At 42.0% G+C, this 21097-nt stretch overlaps 1 protein-coding gene across 2 annotated transcripts in view; it reads right to left on the bottom strand.

Annotated features, from left to right (window-relative positions):
- Positions 1-6306: 6306 nt before the first annotated feature.
- SEMA6C (semaphorin 6C) overlaps positions 6307-21097 on the bottom strand; it is a 289590-nt gene continuing 274799 nt past the window's right edge. For both annotated transcript variants that reach the window (XM_073609595.1, XM_073609596.1), the window contains one exon: positions 6307-10581. In XM_073609595.1, coding sequence (XP_073465696.1) covers positions 9338-10581 — 1244 coding nt within the window. In that variant the 3' untranslated portion in view covers positions 6307-9337. The remainder of the gene's footprint in view (positions 10582-21097) is intronic.

Below are 21097 nucleotides of genomic sequence, written 5' to 3'. Positions count from 1 at the left end.
GGAGACTGAAGCCATGACCAGTGTAGTCAGATGCCATTTTACCTACTACTACTATGTAGTTGAGGTCCTTGAGGGAATCAAACCCAATACCCAAGCTTTCAAGACTACCTTGCGAAAAAAAACCTAGCTACAATATGCCAAATGTTTCAGCTCTATCTGGGTAAATATAACCAAACATTGGTCATGGGGCTGAATTCTGTTTGTTAAAGCCATGTCTTTGGGCAGGAAAGAAATATTGGTCAGAGAGACTCCCTAGTGTAGACTCATGGTGACCTTTTGAATAGTTGTCTTATTGTGACCATCCTTTGGGATTTATTGGCCAGGTATAGAAGCTTCAGCATTGCTAGGTATTTCTCAAGGAGATTGAAACAATGGTCAGTGTAGTCAGATGCCATTTTACCTACTACTACTAGGTGAAGGTGTAGGTGAAGTCCTTGAAGGAATCAAAATCAGTACCCAAGTCTTCAAGATTATGTTGCAAACAACATAGCCACAAGATGTCAAATCTTTCAGCTATTCCTGGGTACATATAACCAAATATTGGTTGTGGGGTGGGATTCTGTTTGTCTGTCAAAATCATATCTTTGGGTAGAAAAGTCATGTCTTTGGGTAAGAGAGAAATATTGGTCAATGAGACTACCTAGTGTTGACTCATGGTAACCTTGTGGATAGTTGACTTGTTGTGGCCATCCCTTGGGATTTATTGACCAGTTATATACGCTTCAGAATTGCTAGGGATTGATCCAAGAGATTTAAACCATGACCAGTGTAGTCAGATGCCATTTTACCTACTACTACTATGTAGTTGAGGTCCTTGAGGGAATCAAACCCAGTACCCAAGCATTCAAAGCTAGCTTGCAAACAACTTAGCCACAATATATCAAATGTTTCAGCTGTTCCTGGCTACATACAACCAAATATTGGTTGTCTCTGATGAAGAGCTAACCAAGAAGGCCTAGAAACCAGTAAACCACTCCTGTGGAACTATGGATGGGACTACAGAAGAAAAGTCTGGCTTATTCTGGAACCTAGGGATGTATTGTATACACAGGTATGATATCAATGATTTAGAATTTTTGGAGGGAATTTTTGTATGTAAAGTTGTAAAGATCCCATCAGTAGACCAGTCCTAGGAACAGCTACCCAGCGAAAAAGGGATGTTAAGAGCTTCTTATGTGCACCACTTTGCCCTCTTTCCAAAAGCTTTGGTATGTGCTTTCTAAAATTTTTGACTTTACTACAACTTTGAGTTCTACCATAATACATCGCAGAGATGATAAAACCAGTGGAGGGGACCGACACCAGAGACCCGAGTCAATACAAGTTGAGGACTTCGAGAAGGGTGCATTTGGTTGTTAGGTACTTCCATGAGAGCTTTGGACAAAATTAATATTACATGCAGCCACCTTGCAGTGTCCATTTTGCTGGGCTTCTTTTACTTTCATATGTGTGGGGATGATACAAGTTCACTTTATAGGTCCTCACCACCCATCCCGAGTTTATTAAAAAAGACACATTCATTGCTGTATTTTGTAGAGTAGCCATAAAGTCTACATTAAGACTTCTCACTTTGTTTCTAGGAACCCCTTAACCGATCACCTTGGATAAAATGAAAAGAAAAGCAATATCTAACTGGCTAAGGACTCTCAGACGATGACGGCTCATGGTTAGATGCCCTCTCGAGACGGCTTTCTTTTTGTTGTCCGGCTCGGTCTCTGTGACTCGTAACATTCCTATCTCTTTTTTCATTTCCTTTCCAGAGCTCGGCTCATGAATATATTCACACCTCCACTCTAACGGCTGTTTCGTATTCATGCTGCTTCTCCGATACCATGATTGAAAAATACACAGAATTAGATTCTGGAGAATGGCAGCAGCAGTAAGGGGCCAGGGAATAATATCAAAGGGGCAAGTCGATTATTTTTCTTGAGGTGTCCAAATGAGTTGACCTATTATGCGTCACCATAGAACCTCTTTTCAGGGCACTTCTTTAATCTTTTACCATTATAATTGGCCTTTCTTTAACTCTGCATTTTCTTCATCTCCCACAGCTTAGTATAGATACGGGGACCGTGTTAGGTAACTCAAAGAGAACCTGTTGATAGACCATTCATTTCAACAACAATCGTCTTATTGATTTTAGTCATGTAATTTACCTGTAAAAGTCTCCCTTGTGTAGACATCTAAAAATCCCTGAGACTGCTGCTGAATGCCGCCATCTTGAATGTGATATCAGCAGGAGAACCAGTGTGAATTAACCCCTCAGTTTTTTATCATTAATATTTTTATAGCTTTTTTTTTTATAATTTTAAATCTTTATTTTATTTATTACAATTTTTAAATTATTTTCTACTTATTTTTACACAATGCTTCTGGGGGGCTTTGGTGAAATATTAGGGTTCTAAACAGACCCCTGATGTCTTACTTTTGAGATAGAAAAAGGGACTGAGGACATAGATCCCACCATCCATTTCTCTGCAGCCTTAGCTGCACTGAACAGTGAATGAGCAGAAGGTGCTCTGTACAGGGGCTCCTGTTCATTCACAGACTGAAGCATAGTAAACACAGTTTACTATGCTTCAGTTATCAGTGAACACATTGAGTGATTGGTACCACACAGGTGATAGTGCACAGAGAGGGTGATCATGGGGGGGAAGGGGGTGGGTGTGTCAACTACTGGAACCAATCCCCTGTAAAGCCGACAGGAGGTAGAGGAGGAAAAGCCAGCTTTCAGCTGCTGCAGGGAGAAGCACAAACGGGATCCGTTCCTGTATTTACCCTCCTGCTACACTGATCACCCTTCTCCCACATCTGATTTCCCTGCTGCTTGTGCCCCCCTGCTGGCCTGGTACAGGAGCACCGGAGCTACCCCTTTAGCAGCTGCCCTGCTCTATACTAGTATTCTCCTTCACTCCTCCCCGGCAGCTACTAGAAAGGTTGTGTAATAAGGTGAGGGGATGAGGAGAGGGGCTGGACCAACACAGGCAGTAATTAGATGCTCCTAGAAGAGGAGGGGGCTATGACATCAAAGGACTAGAGAAGAACTGTGGCTGTGCAAGAGCTTCAGCTCTTCCTGGAGTGGTCAACTTCTCTAGCGGGGTCAAAGGCACATTGTAACTGAATAAAAATTGTTTATGGAAAGGAAAATTAAAATGGGCTCAGTGGGGTCAGTATGCAGGAAGTTGGCTATGTCATGGAGATGCCTCCCTCCAAGATGAGAAATTTAAAGCTGAATTCCAGGTAAGGCTATTTTTTCACAGTTACACTGGTCCAGTTCGGACCTATGCAAGTGTAGCACCTCTCTGACACCCCAAAGGCAGGATAGCATCTCCAGCTGCCAGGGTGGGGCTAGCATTTCACCCCGGGGCTGAGACAATGGCTAAAATGGGGGGCCAAGAAAGGATATTGGGCGCTAGTCACTTTTCTCTTTTTAAAGTTTATTGCAGAACAGTTAGGGAGGTGAGGGTTAGGGTTTTTAGATACTGCAGCAGATCACTTACAGACTCTCCAGATCCAGACCAATGTCCACAGTGTCAGAACCTTTAAGCTGACTTGGCAACACTGTAAGCCCATCGACGTCCAAGTGAGTCACCAGACCCTTCTGAGAGACAAACCTTCTTCCTGGCTCTCTCCAGCAAGGGGCCTCCTCCTTGGCACAACTTCCCCCAGACCAGGCAGGGCCGCTTCAGGACCACTTAAGCACACATTAGGCCCCATACCAGGCTATTGGCTCCATCCAGCAGCACCTCCTCAGGCATCAGCCTGAGGCGAGAGAGCAAGCACATGGCCTTTCCCACATATTTATAATCTCCTGCAGCATGCACCCAGTGGCATAAACCTCCTACTGGCTTGGATGAAGAAAATATTCATACCTTAGTTTTGTTTGTGAAATCTCTTACTATGACCAGTGATACCAGTGTCATCTACTGGCGCCAGTGAGGAATCAAAATCCAACTTAAGTTTTGGGAAAAAAACAGGTAAAAAAAAATATACAATCAGTCTGAGCTAACTACAGCCCAGCCAAAAACTAAATTGACACAGTAGCCCCTGGAATTTGGAAATCACTGTAGTAGCCAACACTACAGTGCTCGTTGGCTGCACCCCTGCTTACTGAACACAGGGGGTCACCAACAAGCACCATTCAGTGAACACTTTCCATTTTCTCAATGAATGGAAAGTGTTCTTTGATTGGACAAGGTGGAGATCGCGATGTCACCACCCTGGCTCTTTACCTCATCCAATCATAGATTGCTTCGCATTCATTGAAAAAAAGGAAAGTGGTCCCTAAAAGTGCCTGTGCTAAATGAGTGACCTCCTGTGTTCATATTATGCAGCAGGGCAGCCAGTGGGCACATGACCGAGAAGCTAGTGGAGATCACGGTAGTTGCAGTGCTTACTAAACGGATTTCCAGCTTCTAGACTAGAGGGATCCCTCAGGTATGGCACAAGTATGGTCCAAGCTGGACCAATGTAACTTACCATACCTGGAATTGAACTTTAAAGTAAAGCTAGGTCCACCCGCTCACAAGGCTCCTTATTAAATGTTGAGGTTGGCCTTACATCTATGTATTGCGGTGACGTGGTAAAATGGCACTCTATGAGGTGCCTTGTTGAATCATTTATTTAGTAGGTGCCAACAGACCAGCGTTGCAGATCAACACAGTACACATACCATGCGTTGTGGTATGCAGTGTTAAAATAACCCTTTCATGACTAAGCCTATTTTTGAAATTTGGTGTTTACAAGTTAAAATCTGTATTTTTTGCTAGAAAATTACTTAGAGTTCCCAAACATTATATATATTTTTTTAGCAGAGAATCTAGAGAATAAAATGGCGATTGTTGCAATATTTTTTATCACACGGTATTTGTGCAGCGGTGTTTTAAACACAAATTTTTGGAAAAGTGACACTTTCATGAATTTTAAAAAATCCAAACAGTAAAGTTACCCCAATTTTTTTGTATAATGTGAAAGATGGTGTTACGCCGAGTAAATAGATACCAAACATGTCACCCTTTATAATTGCACGCACTCGTGGAACGGCGACAAACTACGGTACCTATGAATTTCCATAGGCGACGCTTTAAAAAATTTTTACGGTTACCAGGTTTGAGCTACAGAGGAGGTCTAGGGCTAGAATTATTGCTCTCGCTCTGACGATCGCGGCGTGTGGTTTGTGGTTTGAACACCGTTTACATATGCGGGCGTGACTTCCGTATGCGTTTTCTTTGTTGCGCGAGCTCGCGGGGACAGGGGCACTTTAAAAAAAATTTTTTTTTTTTTATTTATTTTATTTCTTTTTTTACTTAATAAATTGTGTTTAAAAATTTTTTTTTTTTTTTTTTACTTTTATTGCTGTCACAAGGAATGTAAACATCCCTTGTGACAGTAATAGGTGGTGACAGGTACTCTTTATACTCCTTTACACTTCAAAGTATTCAGATCGCTGAAAACGGCGATTCTGAATACTGTGTACTTTTTTAAATTCGGCGCCATTGACAGCCGAGTAAACGGGAAGTGACGTCATGACGTCGCTTCCGCGTTTACAACGAGAAGGCTGGAACGAAGCCGCTCACAGCTTCATTCCAGCCCGCCCCCAGCCGCCGAAGGCAGCCGAATGGACACCGGGCCTCCCGATCGTACGGGAGGCCCGGTAACAGCGGCGGGAGGGGGGGGTGTCCCCTCCCGCTCCTCCGGTATAACAATCGAGCGGCTTTTAGCCGCATCGGTTGTTATACACGGGTAGCCGATCGCCCGCTGTAAACAACGGTACCGGGATGATGCCTGCAGCTGCGGGCATCATCCCGGTATAACCCCGGAAAGCCGGGTACGCATATCTGCGTACGGTCGGCGGGAAGGGGATAAAATTCCAAATCCAGTTTTTGGTCCATTGCCATGTATTGGCAGACAATTTTCAAACAAGGGAACTACCGCACGGTAAAGTTACCACAACATATTGACCAGGGGCACTTAATGGGATAGGCAGCCTGACTGATCAACCAGAGAGGTGGAGTCAGTTTCACCTTCCACAAGAAAAGTCAAGATTTGCCTACAATTTTATCTACCTATATTTCTGGAGCTCCAGATGGTTTTGACATGTGGTCCAAAGTTTGCAACCAATTTAAGTCTTCATAAGTCGTCAAGTCTTTTGAATTTTTCTGCTGGTGGCGAATTTGATGCCATTTCCTGTATATACAATTGTACTTTTTGTGGTAAAGTCTTCTTTTCATGAATACATTTACATCAACCGTATACAACAGGCACAGGCATGCTTTCTAGGCGGACACGTAGACCCATACAAGACCATTTAAAATTTTTTATTTCATCTTTATTTTTGATTTTTTTTGTTACAAATTGTACATTCAATGTCTTTATAAAAAAATGCAGATGATGCCAGTCCTTACACAGGGACAAAAGGTTATTGACTCAAGTGAGCAGCACAGCCTGTGGGTTGGGGGGTGTTGGGGTGTGGGGGGGATTGCGCTTTTAATGAGGGAAAATGATGGTGCAATTTTGTGATTCGGGATCCTGTGTAAATTTTTGCATGGTACACAACCTTACAATTTGTCTTGGGTGCCCATTACCTACTAACTAAATTGCAATCCAAAGAGGTAACAAAATCACATATATTCATATGTTTATATATATATATTTTTTTTTTTGTTTATGTGGATCTGTTGCAAGTAAGCCTTCAAGTGTACATTGTTGGACGGTAAAGGTTGGTAGCTTGGCCTTGGATCGAGGCGTTTTCGTAGTAAGGAGCGTGGTGCAGTGTCCAAGGTGCTCTCTGATCAGATAGGAGATATATCCTTCCAGAGAGATAGTATAACCCATCCTCCGTAGGAAATACACCTATTGGAGCATATCCAGTGGGAGACCTCTATTTTGTCCAGGTCATTTTACCTTGTAATTAATGATAGCATAGTATCACCCTTTGCGTTTACAAAAACAAAGTATATATGCAAATTAAATATACACTATGTGGTTAAAAGTTTGTGAACACCAGACCTGACCTTCACATCTATATATGTCCATTCCAAAACCATGGCCATTATTATGGAGTTGGGTCCACTCCTCCCTCCTCTGTGGCTACAAACAGCCTCCACTCTTAAGGGAAGGCTTTTTACAAGATTTTGAAGGGTGTCTATGGGAATTTGTGCCCATTCAGCCAAAAGAACATTTGCAAGGCCAAGCTCTGAGCAGGCCACTGAAGATCCTCCACACCAAACTGATCAAATCAATTGATCCTAATCTAGAAGAGGTGGCCTCATAATAAGAGTTCTAATTCATTTTAAGTCTTTGATAAGGTTGAGGCCCAGGCTTTCTGATGGCAACTCAAGTTCCTCCACAACAACCTCATCAAACCATGTCTTTATAGAGCCGGCTTTGTGCACAGGGCACAGCCATGATGAAACTAAAAGGTTTTCCTAAACTGTTGCCACAAAGTAGAAATTGTTTAAAATGTTTTTGTATGCTATAGTACTAACAATACCCCTCATTGGAAACACCTGAACCCGATCATTTGACTTTTTGCCATATAGTAGGTATGACGATAGGGTGTTTACAAATTTTTGGCCGAAAAGTGTACATCTGATACATATTTAAGTCTTAGTAATCAAAGAAATACTTTATTAAAAGTGCTTTTAAAGGACACTAGTATGGCTCTTGAAACTTTACTACTAGCTCCAAACATACTCCATAGTTCGATGACTAGATATTTATGACAATTCCCATTTTCGTAATTATACAGCAAAGGGTGGCAGTGTCATATGAGTCAATGGAAAAGGCAAAGAGGCCTACAGTGTAGCCATGTATACTTTGGAGTACCAGTGTTGGTTGGTAAGATGTAGTAGTTTGTTCACACATAGGTTTGCTGGTAGTGTCTTGGGGTTGGGGAGGTCGTCAGTCTTTAATTTTTTAAAGCACTGGGGAAGCAAGCAAAAGCAAAGAAGGGGAAAAAAAATTAATCCAAGGCACCCAATGTCCTCAATCTGCCCATTACGACCTCAAAGGAGCAAAATCTCAAAAGTGTACACGCGTGGAAAGCTGGGATGCTCCACAAGATAAAAAGCACCATTGCGGAAAAAAAAAAAAAGGAACCCCCTCAGTGACAAAATAATCACAGACTTGTGTTGCTACAATCTCACTGTTCATAATACTAGGTTGAAATAAGGCACACATGTACACAGACTATCCATTGAGCTAATTGGATTTAAAATGGGGACAAAGCCACAAGGCCAAGAGTGACTCCATCTTGGCCACCTCCATCCGACCTTTCATAGTTCAAATAAGGAAAAAGAGTCAACCCCATTCACTTTAAGCACACAGTGCTTATAGGTTGGCTGTTCTACGTCACCCTCATTTCGAATGATATTGAGTTGTAGCCAGTCACCAGTGATTTAGGGAACAGCCAGTACGGGTCAGTTTGCTGCGATACTGATGCGGTGGGAAAATGATGGTGCTGCGGTCTTTGTTACCTACACATGGTTGGATGGGTCACAAGGGTGTATTAGCTCAGGCACCATCATTAAATTTTTTTTTCTTCATCTTTTTTCAGTCCATACATTTCAGAATTAATAATATAGAAGTTAGTTTCTTGCCCCTACACAGTAGGGTAAATTAAAAACCTCCTTTTATATGGAGTTAGATTGTGAAATATATATATATATATTTTTTTCTATATATACATAGATGTATATATAAATTAATTTACATTTGATCTATTCCTCTTGAGGTATCCATTCATGTCAACCAAATTTGCCATTGAGTTCATGAGAGCCAGTTTCATGTTCTTCATTCAGGGTCTGTTTAGGCTCAGGGACACAGGTTAGTTTATTGGAGTAATCCATTTTTAAGGATGATTCATGATCTATGCTTCACTTATGTGCCTCACTAAGTGCTGCCCATCTACCAGAAATTGGGGCTTACTCTTTAGTATCTAGGCACATAGTAGACTGCAGGCCACTGAATGTCATCATGTGAAGGACATCTGCTCCCAGTAAAGGCTTTCACTGTTAGGTAGAATACTTTAATGTTAACATTAAGTCACCTGCCTTCAAAATGCTTTCCACAGGTTCTCCAACATAGAACAAGGCAGTTCAAAAATGTGTTGGTGGCATAGATTTGTTCATTGTTTCCCAACACATTGTATTCCTTTTACGCAACACTCATATTTGCTGGAGATGACGTGACAATAGATATTAGTTCTATGTTGTTGCGATCAAGGAAGTTTCAGAACACCAAGGCAAAGTTCACAGCATAGTTTTTCACAGTTTGTCAACTGAGTTTAGAGTTGTCTTAAGTGTCCTTTGGTTGGTAGAGCAGCCAAATATGTGTCTTAATACTGAAACTGGTTTGCATCCTTTATGGGGGATGATGGGAGAAACACAGGGGCAGATGATACTTCTGGTCTCAAGGACAAGGTCCTTTTCACCATACCCCTCTGCATTGGAGTTTGCTCTGTGTAGCTATGCTGGCGGGAGAGATAGATGTTGTGGCTATCCATTGGCACTGGGGTGCCTGTAGAGTGCATCCTTGTGAGAAGTGGTGGAGGATGTTGTCTGGTTCCTTGACCCAGGCTATGTTGCCTGGAAACCAGCGGTCCTGGACCTATGTTCATGAGTTTGTGCCCAGAGGATAGAGAATGTCTTTGAGAGGGGTGCCTTGACTGTTTCTCCAGACAGGATTGAGGATTAACATCTGGTGGGATGTCCAATCTTCTGGGCAGACTGTCTCTCGGAAGAGTTGAGGAGCTGTAATAAGGAGCGCTTTCAGTTTCAGGAATTTGGGGCTGGACCCTGTTCATGAATGACATGGGTGAATGAGGGCTGACAGCTTGAGGGCTAATAGCCATCATGCCAGACATTTTTCTCGGTGAGCCACCACCTTCTGGAAGATGTTTTAGAAGTTCATCTAGAGTTGTCACTTCAACCCCTTTGGGGAGATAGCACTGTGAATGACGGATCAGAGCCCTTTCAGAGTTGGGTATCTTCTTATCATCTGCATAGCTAGATAGAGGCTGATCATACCCATGCATGCTGCTCGGAAGGGCAACTGTGCTAGGAAACTGAAAGACCTGGGAATTTGAGACAGGAAAATGGAAAACCGGACTTTTGCTTTGGATTTCTTTGGCATTATTACAATTCTGATTTCTTTCCCATTGGTTCTTGAAGGCTTTGAGATTCTTCATTGGCAATTCTGGAGTGGATTCTGGAGTGGGGAGACCGGATAGTTCAGGATGGTCTTTTGATCCAGTTTTGGTTGTTTCTGCTTGCTGCTCTTTGTCTCCATGCAGTAGGGTGGTGTAGAGCTTTGGTGAGGTTGCTTCCATTCCTTCCTTTGACTGGGTGTCTAAAAGTCCATTCATCTTTGCCAGGCTTCTCAATGATAGAGGCCGTTGTAGATTGGATTCTGGGTCCTTCCCAATATGCTTGTTTTTCTGAAACATGTGGTTACAGTAACAGGACACAAAAAGGCCTGAAAAGATGGATCCTACCACAAAGGCTACGAAGACACACCCGATGAGGAACGTGAAATGGACTGTCTTGGTGGCCTCATTGCCTGCAGCCTCCTGCCGCACACCTTTAGAGGAAACAGAAAAGCAGGGTCAGAATAGTTCTAAAAAATATACAAATCCTGAATCTGTTTTAGCAGTACAACAACATTTCCATCAGTTAGCATGACATTGACTTGTCATTCTATTCTACCGGCTGGTTTCTCCTGCTTAAAGCACATGTTGCATTGAAATTCAACCGCTTTCCACCGTGCACCCAGGCCAAGGTTTGAACCCAAACCTTACAAGAAGACACTCCTGTACATTGCCGGAACATGTTCTCGCAAAATTTGGGATCCTCAGCTATCCCAGGATCTCTGGCTTGAATAATTATTTTGTCAACCTTGCCTAGATGCCAGGGGTTGAAGCTGAATAGAGTAAGCATATTTTCTACTTTTTCTCCACCAGTGTCTTTTTTTGCACTTTTATAAATGTAAATCCTATGTGTTTTCCTCGTCTCAGGGGCTTAAAAAAAAAAAAAATCAGCCAGGAATGTATTTTCCTTAAACAGACCTATGCATTTGTTCCCAAATTCTTGGAAGAATATAAAGGTTGTTTACCAAGAAAGATTTCGGCTTTTGGAGATTTAGTATGAAAATAAGTGTTCATTTTATTCTCTGGAGAATGCAGCTCAAACTTAAGAAGAGACAGAAGAGACAGAAATGGTGGAGCACAGCTTTACTTAAAATATATCTTCCACCTACACACAGTGCAGGCAGCCATTACGTTTACTAGTTGCCACTCCTTAAAAAGAAGAACATTTTTCTTACTGTATTTTTTTTTCACAGAAATTCTGTAGTGTTTAATGGAAAACCTCTTGTATCCTCCCAGCACAGGCCTCTTTTAAATTATAATGTATAAAAATAGCCATACAGCCTTCTGTTGGCCCAGAAGATATCAAATAATGGACTTCATGGCCCCTTCTCCATCCAACCCTGTTTTTTGGGTTCCTTCCCAACTCAAAAGTACAAGTGAGGATGTTAAGCTCCAGTTTTCAACATGGCTGCCCAACTGGACCAGGATGGTGCCTAGCAGGTGCCAGGGAGGTTTCTTTTGGAAATCAAGGTGACTAAGTAACAGCTATCAAATACCACCAAGGAGCAAATGAACAAGACCTTGTAGTTTCAAAAAGAGTTACTGACTGATTTGAAACTTTGTTGCAATGATATTAAAGAGATTGAAATATGTGGGAAGTTTTAATATATACTGTAAGTAAGGAATTTTTTGATCATCTTAGTTGGCTTATATCAGGAGCCTCCAAACCTTTTAAACAAAGGGCCATTTTTGTGCCCTTCAAGTTTTAGGAGGGCCAAGCTGTGACCAGTGGGAGTAGAAAAAGCCTCAGTGTCAATTGGTTTTAGTGGGAGGAATTGTGCCCCGTTGTTGGTATCATTGGGAAGAATAGTGTCCAATTGTGGGCAACAGTGGGGGGAATGGTGCTCCATCATTGGTGTCAGTGGGGGGAATATTGTCTCAAGGGCTTGATATAGACAAGTAAAAGGCCGCATGTGGCCCCCAGGCCACAGTGTGGAGACCAAACAAACATAGAAGAATGTTATATATATATGTAATGATAACAGCATGGTACTATACAGACTGAGCAAACATAAGAACAAAGTCCATATGTAAAGTTCTTAATGTTCTAGAGGTTAAAAAAAACTACACATGTGGCAGATCCCCTGTGAGTGAAGCAATTCTCTGAAATGAAAGCAAAAGAAGAGCAAGGTGCAAACTAACTGTAGAAGTTAAGCCATAGGGAAATTTAATAGGCAAACAGCCAAATGGGTACTCACATAACATGGGAAATAAAAGGCATAGTTGTAAAAGTCCTGTGTCACTGCGGGAGCTCCGTGATCAATCACTGGAGATTCGGCATCGGCAGGATAGATGTGACAGCTGGCCAGGTCTCTGCCTCGTGGTGGATGGAACCAGCATGGAATGCACTCAGAGTACTCGGAGCGGGACCAGATGTGACGTCAGGACGTTGGGGCGAATCAGGTGACGCATTTCAAAGCATCTGCTTTTTCTGTCTGAGGAAAAAGCAGATGCTTTGAAACGCGTCACCTGATTCACCTCAACGTCCTGACGTCACGGCCTTTTATTTCTTTTTATATGTGTACCCATTTGGCTGTTTGTCTATTAGATTTCCCCATGGCTTAACTTCCACACTTAGTTTGGTGCACCTTGCTCTTCCTTCACAGTGTGGAGACCACTGGCTTATATGGTTGTGGAAGGGAACCTCTGATTGCATACTCTTGGATTTTCATGACTGGATATGAAAGCTAAGCTCAGCTGAACTTTTACCTTGATATTAGTTACCACCAAAGACCAGCATGCCAGAATGAAAGTGAAGTTGTACTGAGTGATAAACACTTTGAGCAAAATTCAATGCCTCTCCTGAATTCATAAATATGAAGCCATGTTGAGTAATTCTGCTTGGTGTTTTTTGCCAAACACTTAACAAGTGACCACTGAACAAAGGCCACCAAGTCTATATTAAGCTGTCTTTGAAAACTGGTTATTGAGTGGTTGCCACTCAGCCTTTCAGGCATCCCAAGGACTGGTTTGGAACCTGTTACAAACCAAGCCTGCTTTAACAAGCACAACTGTCAATTATTATCTCTGAGATACTGTATAATAGTTAAGCCATTTGGACCATGATATAGGTTCGTCTAACCTGCCAAACCAACATCCATAAAATCAAGGCTTTCCAGTTCCCTTGCAGACATTGAAATTCTGTGAAGGCTGCAAATGTCAAGTCCGAGAACATGTAATAAATTGCATCTTGTTGATTCATTAGAAGTCAACACAATCAGTTAGTTACAATAGGACTAGTTAACTAATAGAGTAGCAAGAAAAATATGCTCTAAAGATCATTCAAAATAAGCATTTTAGTTTCAGATGGTGGATGACAGTAAGGATTGTCAGGCTGTACTATATTCTAGACCAGGGTTTCTCAACCAGGGTTCCATGGAACCTTAGGGTTCCTCCAGAGGTTTCTAGGGGTTCCTTGCGCAGTAAGCCAATTCTGCCTCACAGATAAGTTCCCAATGACACCATTGATCTTTTTAGCTATCTGTAAAGGGGTGATTATTCCCAATGACCACAAGTGTAAGAAGCATTCTTCCCACTGACCACCACGCTAATGTATCATGAGTTGTTAATAGTGATTTTTAGCAGAGCTTCCCTAAGACTGGGAAGTTATTTTAAGAGTTCCTCTGTGTTGAAAGGGTTGAGAAAGGCTGTTCAAGACTTTAGGATGAAGATAAAGGTCAAGCGCATTTTGCTGGAATCTCCAAGAAGGAAATGAGAATCCAGTAAGTATTGAACTCTAGTAACACCAAAGTGATGGAAATCCTTACAAAGCCCTTCACAGACATACCCAGTCAGTGGGTGCTTTGTTCTGGAGACAAACCCAAAATTTCTAAAGTAGGGAATGGTTAGATCCCCTGTTTGTGTCTGGTTGGGGAGATTTTCATTCTCTTGTTGGCCTAGAGATACAATAGAAATTACGTAAAAAAATTTTTTAAAGTGAGAGGAAATCTCGTTGCTGTCTGTATTCCCGACGAAAAGATTAATTCCTCTCTATTGATCTTGGTGACCATTTTCTGGTTTAGCTTGAGGGGAAATCTAAATATTTACAGTTGACACCAAAACAAGTGTTTCCTTTGCTATGGTGACAAATTTACATTTTTGGATTGTCCCTGTGACTATGGGAGAGGGTGAATCTCTATGGAGGGGATAGACATCAGTAAAAAAACCCAAAGTGAAAGTTCAGTCAATATTGAACTAAGGCTAAACCTACTCCCACTCCCATTCTAAGCCTATTCTATCTAACCCTGTAAAGAAAAGATGTGCATACTTACCTATTCTGAAGCCACTCCGGTCCCATGATCAGCTGTCAGTGGTGGCTTCAATGTAGAGAAGGGTCGGCCGACAATGCCCCATATTAAACCTATGGGTGAAGTCATTGCCCAGGCATTTGCTGTCGTTGGCGGCGATCTTCCGCTACACAAAAGCTGCTGCTGGAGAGATCATGTGAGCGAACTGCATCGGCTTCAGAATAGGTAAGTATACAGATATTTTCTTTACAGCAGGAGCCAACAAACTTTCTAAATAAAGGGCCAATTTTACCGTCCTTCAGACTTTAGAGGGGCCGGACTGTGGCCAGTGGGAGTAGAAAATGTTCTGGTGTTGATAACAATGCCCCCCTTCATTGGTGTCTATGAGAAAAATAATATCCAATTATTAGTGTCAATAGGAGGAATACTGTCCCATCACTGGTGTCACTAGGGGGAATAGTGTCCCATCATTGGTGTCAGTGAGTGGAATATTGCCCAACTGTTGGCGTCATTGGCAGGAATTTGTCCCATTGTTAATTTAAGTGGGAGGAATAGCGCCCAAAGGGCCAGATAAAGGCAAGCAAAGGACTTCATCCGGGGCCCCTGAGCCACAGTTTGGAGACCACTGCTTTACAGAATTAGATAGAATAGGTTTGGAATGGAGGTGGATGTAGGTTTAGCCTTAGTTAGATTATGACTGAACTTCCACTTTGGGTTTTTACTGATGTCTATCCCCTCCATAGAGATTCACCCTCTTCCATAGTCACAGGGACAATCCAAAAATGTAAAGTTGTCACCATAGCAAAAAGGAAACACTTGTTTTGGTGACAACTGTAACTATTTAGATTTCCCCTTCAAGCTAAACCAGAAAATGGTCACCAAGACCAATAGAGAAGAATGAATCTTTTCATCGGGAATACAGACAGCAACGAGATTTCCTCTCATTTTGAAAATATTTTTACGTACTTTCCATTGTATCTCCAGGCCAACAAGAGAATATAAAATCTCCCCAACCAGACACAAACAGGGGATCAAGCCATTCCCTACTTTAGATATACTTTAAACAAATTTAAACAAACAAAGAGAGATTTCAACTCTTCCCCACTCCATCCAAAACTATAAAAAAAATAGACTTGACTTTAGATATAAAGTTTTGGGTGGACTTGACCTGTAGTGAGCACGCAGCATTAAATTAAAACCCAACTTGTAAAATTTCTCTTCTCAAAAAGGTTTAAATTTTATTAACTCAACCATTCTAATAAGCCATTGAGCCGGCTCCTCCATATCATCTTAGTGTCCCGCTAGGTGACTTATTTAAGAAGCTGTGACATTTTTTTTTCTCCAGTCTTGTTTAATAAAGGCCACCAATGGCACTTTTGCTTCTGAATATCCTGGCTGACAAATTAGCATTTCCAAAAAAAAAAAGAACAGAAGAATATTTGAAAAGAAATGAGACTTCAACCTCGGCGAGCTTTCCTTTTTAAAATGTAAACGGTGACATCCGTCCCTCGCGGGGGTTTCTGATGTTAGCCTAATGTAACCGGCCTTTCTCCCTAAAGGCCGCCTAGCTGAGGGCCTCAGACAACTTAATTCAACCCAGCGAAGATTCATTTGAGAGCCGTACGCCGCTAATGCCGTGAAAGGCAAGAGCGAATCAAAACCGGAGTGTGCTCAGCTGCAGAGAGGTAATGAGCTATTCGCTTCAAAGATGGGACAGCAGGTACAGCAATCACATAAACTAATATAAGACTATTATAATTACACACGCGCACTTACAATGAAGGCTCGAAGGCTTTTTCTTTCTTTTTTTTTTTCAAAAGCGCTCCATCCTTTGAACAATTTCCTCTTTGGAGAGTGCTGGGGAAATAGCATTTTCTCTGTATCCTGGCTCCAATCAATTATTGTAGCCCGCTGAATGCCAGCTTGGGCAGTGACGTTGTGAATACACCAGGCAAGATAATTATTTTAAAAAAAATTTTTTTTATTTTTTATTTTTTAAGTTAAAAACACCGGGCCTGTCATATTGAAGGAGATTGATGTTTTTGTGTGTGTCGGAAATCGAGTGTTTAGAGCTGAGTGCATCGCTAGTGCTGGTGTAAATAGGCTTTGATTATATTTATTTTGCTGCTGGAGAAGGGCCGTGGGTGGCTATAACTCAAAAAATTGTTTTTCTTTTTGTATTTTGAAGCTGAAGGGTTTTTTTTCTTTTAAATGGATGATTGGTTGAAGAGGACTAGCTGGAAACAGCAATCATCCCTAACGTTTATAAAAGAATCTGCTGTATCCCTTCTTAATTGTGGGCATGTAGGGTGATTTTTTTTTTCTTAATATAATGAAAAATTGCACTAGAGCTGTAAAAAAAGGGCTTTTTGATACAAATTGTTCAAAAAAAAAAATACAGATCGAATGGAAAAGATTATTTACGCCTTTCTCGTGCTTTTTACCCCAGAGGAACCCTTGAACTAATTTTCAGGCCTCAGGGAACCTTTGAAAAAAAACGATTCTTGGTGGTCAGTGGGAAAGATGCTCCTTACATCGGTGGCCACTGGAAAAGATGCTCCTTACAATTGGTGGCCACTGGAAAAGATGCTCCATACATTGGTGGTCAATGGGAAAGATGCTTCTTACATCGGTGGTCATTGGGGAAGATGCTCCTTACATTGGTGGTCATTGGGAAAGATGCTCCTCACATCGGTGGTCATTGGGAAATCTGCTTCTTACATTGGTGGTCAATGGGAAAGATGCTCCTTACCAGTGGTGGCCCGTCCATATGGGGCGCAGGGGCATTGCCTCCCTAATCCATGCGCCCGGCCCCTAATCTACATGCAGGGCGCCGGACACATGGATTTCAATGGGTTTTTTATTTTTATGTAGCACATGATTAGAGCCGAGGCTCTAATTGGCTTCAAAAAATGTGGGCTCGGAGCCAACCAGGTTGCATGTCAATAGTGAATTAATATTCGCTATTGTCTTCCTGATTCTCCTCCAAAAATGGCTTTATGATTCAAATTGTTAAAAAAAAATACAGATCGAATGGAATAGATTATATAAGCCTTTCTCATCCTTTTTACCCCAGAGGATCCCTTGAAATAATTTTCAGGCCTCAGGGAACCTTTGAAAAAAACGATTCTTGGTTGTCAGTGGTAAAGATGCTCCTTAATTTGGTGGTCATTGAGAAAAAGGCTTCTTACATCGGTGGTCAATGGAAAAGATGCTCCTTACCAGTGGTGGCCCTTCCATACGGGGCGCAGGGGCACCGCCTCCCTAATCTATGCGCCCGGTCCCTAATCTACAGTACATGCAGGGCGCCGGACGCATGGATTTCAATGGGGTTTTTGCCTCTAATTGCCTTCAAAAAAATGTGGGCTCGGAGCCCACCTAGTTGCGTGACAATAGCAAATTAATATTCGCTATTGTCTTCCTAATTCTCCTCCCGGCCAATCAGGAAGCGAGTCCTGAGACCTGATTGGCCAGGACTCCTGGCCAATCGGGTCTCAGGACCCAATTCCTGTTCGGAAGGAGGAGAAGCAACTGCCCCGGAGCAGCTCCTGTAGGAGGAGAAGCAACTGCCCCGGAGCGAGGAGTAGCAGCGAGGAGCAGCAAGCCCTACCCCGGATCCTTGTCATCTGCCTCCTCCTGTCACCGCCTCCCCATCCGCTTACCCTGGGGGGAATCGCCGCCTTCCCGTGCTTCTCCCACACATGTCCACAGAAGGGGGCAACAAATTAAAAATATCAGCTTTCAATTTTTGAACCGTAGCATTGACCCCCTTTATCCTGCTACCCTATGCAGTGCCTCATGAGTGCCATTACAGTAAACACAGCCCTGACTATTATGGTCCAAATTCATAACTTTTTTGTACTTGTATTTAATGGCTAGATGCAAATGAGGCCTCTATGTTCAATATTTAGAAACAAGAGTTATCTAGCAGCCAATTAGTCAACGGTCGGATCACTTGGATAGAAGGAACTTAAAAGCGGTAAATTTCCTTTCACTATTTATGAGAACGGAGCCTATGGAACCACTAAGAATCAATAGCATTGACGTACAGAGTGGCTGAACAGTTGTTCAATGGAATAACACTAATCCACTTGATTTCTAATTAAACGTTGGACTTGTTCTTAGCAGTATCAAGTCAGCTTACAAAACGACTTCCATTGATAAAATATATACAATATATGGCCAACTGTCTGAATGTTTGTGGACATCTACAGCGTATGAGCTTTTTTAGAGATTCTATTCCAAATCCATGGCCACTATTATGGAGTTGTCCAATCCTCTACGGCTGTAAAAACCTTTAATATTCTGGGAAGACCTTCCATAAAATTATATATGTGTGAATTTTTGCCCATTCAGCCAATAGAGCATTTTTAGAACGGTCTTACATTGCACCTGAGCACCACAAACAAAAAACACTATCTAATTAATTTATAATATTCAAAGCAAACTCCCAAATCTATCTACGTCTCCAAGCTTTTTTTGCTGAGAAATCACTTTGAAAAACACCCCCTAACATTCCTGGCTGTGGCCATGTTGAGTAAGGGCAGATGATTCATTTAGCAGTTAGTTCCTGGAATCCATTTGTCCTTAGCAAAGGCATGCATGCGTGCAGGATGGTATACTTAGTTGAGAAAGCCCCTCCTCCCCTCCTGAAGATTCCTGGGATGTATGACATAATTTGCCTAAATATGGAAACCAGGAAGTAACTGAAGAAATCTAAAAAAGAAAGTCTAAAACAAGTAAATATAATATACTTTCCTATTGATTTACTAATGCTAGCAGCATAAGGATTAAAAATAGTCAATTTTGATTGAGAGAGTGAAGTTCCATTTTAAGTTCCTCCAGACCAAACTCATCAAACCATGTCTTTATGGAGCTGGCCACCATTTATGAGGTCAAGTACTGATGCTGGATGAGATGATCTGGCTCGCAATCAGCTTTCAAATTCATCCCAAAGGTGTTTAGTAGGGTTGAGGTCAGGGATCTCCCCACCAAACTCATCAAACCATGTCTTTATGTAGTTGGCCACCATGTATGAGGCCAGGTACAGGTGTTGGATGAGATGACCTGGCTCATAATCGGCTTTCCAATAAAACTCAAAGGTGTTTAGTAGGGTTGAGGTCAGGGATCTGTTGAGGACATTACAGTTCCTCCACACAAAACTCATCAAACCATGACTTTATGTAGTTGGCCACCATTTATGTAGTTAGTTACTGATGTTGAATGAGATGAATCTGCTGTCCAATTAATCCCAAAGGTGTTCAGTAGGGTTGAGGTCAGGGATCTGTGTAGGACATTCCAGTTCCTTCACACCAAACTCATCCAACCATGTCTTTATGTAGTTGGCCACCATTTATGAGGTCAAGTGCTGATGTTGGATGAGATGACCTGGATGATAAGTAGCATTGGGAGCACCCTTCTAGAAACACCTAAACTCAAGGTCATGAGGTCAAGTACTGATGTTGGATGAGATGACCTGGCTTGCAATCAGCTTTCCAATTCATCCCAAAGGTGTTCAGTAGGGTTGAGGTCAGGGATCTGTGTAGGCCATTCCAGTTCCTCCACACCAAACTCATCAAACCATGTCTTTATGGAGCTGGCCACCATTTATTAGGTCAAGTACTGATGTTGGATGAGATGACCTGGCTTGTATTCAGCTTTCCAATTCATCCAAAGGTGTATAGTAGGGTTGAGGTCAGGGATCTGTGTAGGACACACTAGTTCCTCCACACCAAACTCATCAAATCATGTCTTTATGGAGCTGGCCACCATTTATAAGTTAAAGTACTGATGTTGGATGAGATCGCTCATAATCGGCTTTCCAATTAATTATTAAAGGTGTCCAGTAGGGTTGAGGTCAGGGGTCTGTGTAGGACACTCCAGTTCCTCCACACCAAACTCATCAAACCATGTCTTTATGTAGTTGGCCACCATTTATGAGGTCAGGTAATGATGTTGGATGATATGACCTGGCTCATAATCGGTTTTCCAATAAATCACAAAGGTGTTCAGTAGGGTTGAGGTCAGGGATCTGTTGAGGACACTCCAGTTCCTCCGCACCAAACTCATCAAACCATGACTTTATGTAGTTGGCCACCATTTATGTAGTCAGATACTGATGTTGAATGAGATGAATCGGCTGTCCAATTAATCCCAAAGGTGTTCAGTAGGGTTGAGTTCAGAGCTCTGTGCAGGACACTCATGTTCCTCCACACCAAACTGGTCAAACCATGTTTTTAAGGAGCTGGCTTTCTACACAGTGGCACAGTTATGGTGAAACAGAAAATGGCCCTCTCCAAACTGTTACCACAAGGTTGGAAGAGAACAATTGTCTAAAAATGTCTTTGTATGCTGTAGTATTAGGAGTACCCTTGACTAGAAGCACCTAAACTTGATAATTTGGTGTGGTTTTCTCATTATTTGTTGGACTTGTTCTCAACAAACTTACAGACTGACTCCTTTGGTATAATATATTTTAGCTGCCAACATGTAAAGGGGCTGTTTGTCAATGTTCTCATGACCTTTAGAAAGGCCAACATACTACTACCATTCATCAACTCAGTGCTCCACTCATGAAGAAAACTCATTTAATTCCTGCAAGGGAACATAGAAAAATATCTTGACTTTCACACCCCACCCTCACATATGTGCCGTTATAATTCATTAGCGCCTTCTTTCGTGTGATGTCTTCCAGGAAAAGGAG

The sequence above is a fragment of the Aquarana catesbeiana genome, linkage group LG13 (assembly GCF_042186555.1).
Source record: "Aquarana catesbeiana isolate 2022-GZ linkage group LG13, ASM4218655v1, whole genome shotgun sequence".
NCBI classification, from domain to species: domain Eukaryota; kingdom Metazoa; phylum Chordata; class Amphibia; order Anura; family Ranidae; genus Aquarana; species Aquarana catesbeiana.
The sequence above is the reverse complement of the archived record's forward strand: the minus strand, read 5'-3'. Positions and strand labels throughout refer to the sequence as shown.